At 31.7% G+C, this 5,513-nt stretch overlaps 1 protein-coding gene across 1 annotated transcript; it reads left to right on the top strand.

Moving 5' to 3' along the window:
* Positions 1-446: 446 nt before the first annotated feature.
* LOC139973917 (fibrinogen-like protein A) lies at positions 447-5,513 on the top strand. The gene is made up of 5 exons (XM_071980806.1): positions 447-509; positions 1,526-1,571; positions 2,960-3,132; positions 3,710-3,980; positions 5,083-5,513. The coding sequence occupies exons 1-5, from the start codon at positions 447-449 to the stop codon at positions 5,340-5,342; spliced, it is 813 nt and encodes a 270-aa protein (XP_071836907.1). The 3' UTR covers positions 5,343-5,513.

The raw sequence follows: 5,513 nt of genomic DNA, 5'->3' as shown, positions 1-5,513 counted from the left end.
CATTGTTGCATCGTATGTAGTAATAAAGGCCTGTAAAATATCTCTCAAATAAATATGTTTTTCCAGATTTATTAGATTAAATTAGGATTTGTATTAGAGATTCTAATGGAGGTACGCTGTTAGTTTATGTTAAGGAATTATTTTTATATAAAATAGTCAAAAAGGATTTATCTTTGTAATCATTTGAAAAAAAAATGGAGAAGGCAGTGAGGAATCCATTAAAATTTTGAACAATATAGAAAGCGAATATCACACTTGATGATAAAATGATGTCTAGATCAGTGCGTTGAAGTTTTCCAATTTCTCTAACACAACATTGATTAATATGATGCATTCTATATTGCTTCTATTGTAATAAATTGTATCGGTGGTATAAGTTTATGAGGGAGTTTTAATAAGTCTTATATATTATTATTAACAAAAACATAATGTGCCAAAAGGTCAAAATGGTACAACTTACTAAGCAAACAGAACCTCGAAGGAAGAAACGGCGAGAGTACCCGCCATTCGTAATACAGTTTTAGGTAAATCTCTAAACTTTCTAATAATTGTAAATTATGTTTCAAGTTGAAACTGGGCAATTCATTCAGCTTATAATGAAAAAAATGATAAGAGTAAACAAGATCACACGACAAAATGCAGAAATGCCTCAGAGATACGAAAACGACTCATTTAACTAGGATAATTCAAAACGCATTTGTATTGACATTAAACTAAATTCGTAATATTTTCATCATTCCTAAACTTCTTACTAAAAGATAATTAACTCAAGTAGGAACTGCTATAGTCGTATTTCCCTTTTACTACACAAACATGACCATTAATATGAGATATATTTATGAAAATTGTGAACGTCCATATTACTTTCTCACTTTATGTCGGGAAAATTCAAGCGGCACAGTTTTTTTTTAATTTTTTATATAGGTTATTCAGTAAAAGGGCGGGAAACAGGACAACAATAGCGTTGAGTGTGTAACTTGTTTATTCGTCATTCTGTCATCTTAATAGTTTAAAAATATTTTTTTTAAAGTTGTCTATAAACATCCGTGCCAATAAGTAAACAACGACAACGCAGTATCGGATAGAAACACATTTTGTCTGCATTTAAATATGTCACGAAAGTTCTATATACGTTTTAAACTGAATACTTATACTGTGTTGGAATAGAGTGTTGGAATAGTGTCTCTTGAATTCCCGTAATGTTTCCTACAGAAAAGATAATATATGAGTAAAAGGGAAAGATCTTAATGCGAATAATACAGAAACCTTGTCATACGAATGGGGTCAAAGTAAATGGTGTCTATCAGTGAAATGGTTAAGATGACCTAATGGTGACATAGTTAATGATCCCTGATTTAACATCATTGGACTTTAACCAAAGATTAGCAGCAACTTAAAAATGCTTTGGAACTAAAATGATTTCGGCGGTAAGTACCCTTTAAAAACGAGTCCCTCCCGATATCGGAATGTCCTTTTAGTGACTTTGTTGACTTTTATATTTTTAATTTTCATATCTCCATGTTAGAATCTTGGACGGGAAAGTTCTGGGAGGAACAAAAGAAGCACTGGAGGTAAAAAAAAGTTATCTTTCTTATTCTTTTTTTTTCAAGGAACTTTGACATGAATCTTTTACAAAAAAAATACATGTTATAAAGATGTACATTACAAGTATCAATGTAATTTTTTTTTTTCAATTTGGAGGTACCTATCGATATATATATGATTCATCTAACTTAATGAATCATTTATATCATTGATTTTGAATGACACTTATTGTGATTTCTGTTTTTTTTTTGACATACATTTGTTTGATTTGCTGTTATACTTCCGTTTCTTGATGGGGTAATAATAACTTTGCACCAAAACCATCATCACCGACTGTTTAAAATGTTTTAAAATTCTTCCTAACATAAAGACGTACTGACGTATTTTTTAATTTGGTTACAATAAAATACTGTAAAACGAAAATTAACCCGCTTTTAAAGATGGCTGGGAACAACCTATAGTTAGAAAAAAACTGAGAGCCTTTTAACGATTTTCGCGGTGGTCTAAAGGAGGCCAACATTTATTGAATAATCTTAAAGAAACATAGCTTCTAGAATTGATCTGTTTTTTTTTTATTAGTTTACTTAATTTGTAATTAAAATGTAACTTAATTTACATTTTTAAGTTGGGTTACATGTCTTTAGGAAACTATTATTATAGAGTTTCCATCGGTGAATATATACATAGGCCTATATAGTTTTCATCTCACTTAATATTCAGAGCCGTTATTAAAATAATATCATCGAAAACAGTTTTACAGAAACTTAATCGATCAGTCATATTAATGATATTGTTTGACAGTTATGGTTATTTCTGCTTTTGGGGTCTTCACATATTTTTGGTTAATATGCGTTATTACTTACCTTTCTTAATGTGGTAATTATATATGAACCCTACCCTAAGTCATAATCATATCTTCACTGAAAGGCGTACTCTGGTTTTTGTAATTTGGTGAAAAAAACTAAAATATCTAAAAATCGAAAGCAACACTCTTTAACACTGGCTGAAAAGTTAATAAACCTACTGGAAGCCGTTTAATGTTTGTCGCGGTGGTGAAAAGGAGGCCAACCTTTTGTCGTTTTAAATTAAATAGACAAAGTTACCAGAATTATCAGGATTCTTTTTTTTTTTTGCGGTGGGATGGGGGTGTATTCTGTTACTTCATTTAAGATTTTTCTGTGTATTTGTTGTTCTTTTACGAATTTACAATGTTTACTTCAATGTTGTTCTTCCAAGCAAGAAGCAGTATGGAAATTTTGTGTTCATTATTTTGAAAAACAGTTTTTGTTTGTTTTTGAAAACCGTAATTTTCAATTGTATCGATAGACCGATAAAACGGGACATCGAGTTTGGTAGTTCACATTAAAATTGATCGCATCCATTTCTTACAAGTTTTTCTCTTTCATTCCTTCAGATTCCTCCTACTTTTTCTACCAAGAGCCAGAATATCCTCGAGATTGCAAAGAAGTTTACGACCAATGTGAAGGGAGTTCCACTGAATCTGGTATTTATCTGATTAAGCCAGATGGAGCCAATGAACCTTTTCAAGTTTACTGTAATAACTCAATTGACGGAGGAGCCTGGACGGTAAGAACATAACATAATATTAGCCTTAGTTAATTTCTATTTAGCGTGCTTCCTGAAGTATGTTGATATTTTCTATTTTATTGGTTCAGTAAAAAGCGATTCCTTTATACAGATTATGTGTGTAACAGGTGCTGATTCGTTCGACAAGGCATGCAGTCTTTATTCATATCTTTTAGTTTGATTTAATTCTAAAGAAAACGTTACTTAGTGTCAAATTTACCGTATTAGATATGTATTTAAAATACGCTTAAAATAACTTCACGAATAACCATGAATAATCCTAAGTATGATTGTTTTCTCTTATAGCGAGAAAGTTTTGCGAAACCACAAAATGTTTCTACAGCTACATTACTGTTCGCAATATGGGCAAAAATTATATGTTACCAATGTATTCCATTTGAAAAAGAAGAATCAAAATGGTGCACAGGCTACCGTCAACGTAAGACCTAACATTAAAACACTGACTACACTCAGTCTAATACATCATACCCCTCAAACGTAAACCGTTTTTTTTTTTTTATATTGTTCTTTATTTTCAAACCAAATATGACATGTTTTTGTTTTGAAACTAAACCAGGTCTTCCAACGCCGGGTCGATGGTTCCGTAGAATTTTACAGAGACTGGGATGATTACCGAGATGGCTTTGGTTTCCTTAAAAGGGAATTTTGGCTTGGCAACGATAAAATATCACTCTTAACTAACCAAAAGGATTACATGCTTCGCATTGATTTAAAGAACGTGAATGGAGATCCCTATTTTGCGAAGTACGACCTGTTTAGGATCAGCGATGAAGAGACTAAGTATCGTTTAGTTGGCCTTGGAGAATACGATAGCTCCAGCACAACAGGTACGTATATATAATAAGTTATGTGTTTGCACTTTGTATTTCCCTGCTGTTCTGATGTATAACTCTCACTCGGAAGTTAAACATCAGCAGTATATGATATATGGTTAATACAGTGTTTCTATCAATACGATAAATATATCAGTACAAAATTTAAAGGTTATAAACAATTGGCATTTCGGAAAAATGTGCCATTTGTGACATTTGGCAACGGTAGGTAGTAAACTCTGCATATACAGATGACAATAAATATAGTTACTTGAAAAGTCGCAAGATATGATTATAAACATAGAATATTCTTCGTCAAATTAATTTCCCTTGTTATCTGAGTGTCAACCAGGAAGTAGAGATATAGGGAAATGGAATGTCCAAAGTATGACATCTCCTATTTCCTACCCTGCTCTCATATAGTCATAGCAATAAAACCCTTTAGGAAAGTACAACAACAAAAAAACACAAAACAAAACAAAACAAAACAAACTAAGAAAAGGGAATTAAACAGATACAGAATATATATATATATATATATATATATATATATATATATATATATATATATATATATATATATATATGAAACTACCTATGACAACTGAAGCACATGGATCTAAGCTTTGTCATTAATTTTCCAGTAATTGGAAAATTTATCCATATTTTAATAGCTGAAATTGTAAGGAACTTGGTTTAATAAATGTACTTCATGGAAACAAGTGTGAGTGATGTCATAGTTTTACTGTACACCAAATAAAAAAAAATATCAAAAACCATTGCATTTCTACCCAATCGTTTATACCTTAACTTGGGGGAATGCAAAGTCAATACAAATTGATCCCAAAATGGGAATTTAAAAAAAAAAACTTTTCAATGACAGCTGTGATATCACATGTGATTACCACGAGTACTCTTGAAGCACAACAATGTAACTATCAACATAACATTTTAGAAGGATTCTAACATATTATATTGTATAGCCTGTTCATTATCTCCAACAAATGTATCCAGAAAGTCGTAATGATGCATCCAGTATTTAAGTAAATCGTGTAAATAAATAATATAATGAAGAACCATGTCTACTTCATCTCGTATTTGTGTTTTCCTTTCGCAGCAATCGATAGGATGGCGAATCACAGAAACCAGACATTTACGACGTTCAATCGCGACAATGATCGTCACTCTAGTTATAACTTAGCCCAGTATTGTTACGGAGCTTGGTGGCACGGTACTTATTGTTATTGTGATTATAATTCTAACCTGAACGGACTGTACACAGCCGGCAGTACTACTTCCAAGAGCATGTATTGGTGTAATCTTCCAGGGAGTAGTTACAACATAAAATACGCGGAAATGAAGATACGTCCAGTGTAATGCATCGACCGTTCTCAGCAACTAGGATGATCACCAAACATTGTATCATCGTCATAAACTCTAGACTTATATATATTGGACTATTGACTTAACAACAAATCCTTATAATTTTGATAACATCAAATAAATGAATAGGAAAGGAAGATGAATATAATTATTTCCAGACTCGTC

This window comes from Apostichopus japonicus, chromosome 9 (genome assembly GCF_037975245.1).
Source record: "Apostichopus japonicus isolate 1M-3 chromosome 9, ASM3797524v1, whole genome shotgun sequence".
NCBI classification, from domain to species: domain Eukaryota; kingdom Metazoa; phylum Echinodermata; class Holothuroidea; order Aspidochirotida; family Stichopodidae; genus Apostichopus; species Apostichopus japonicus.
This window is presented reverse-complemented; position numbering and strand designations above follow the sequence as displayed.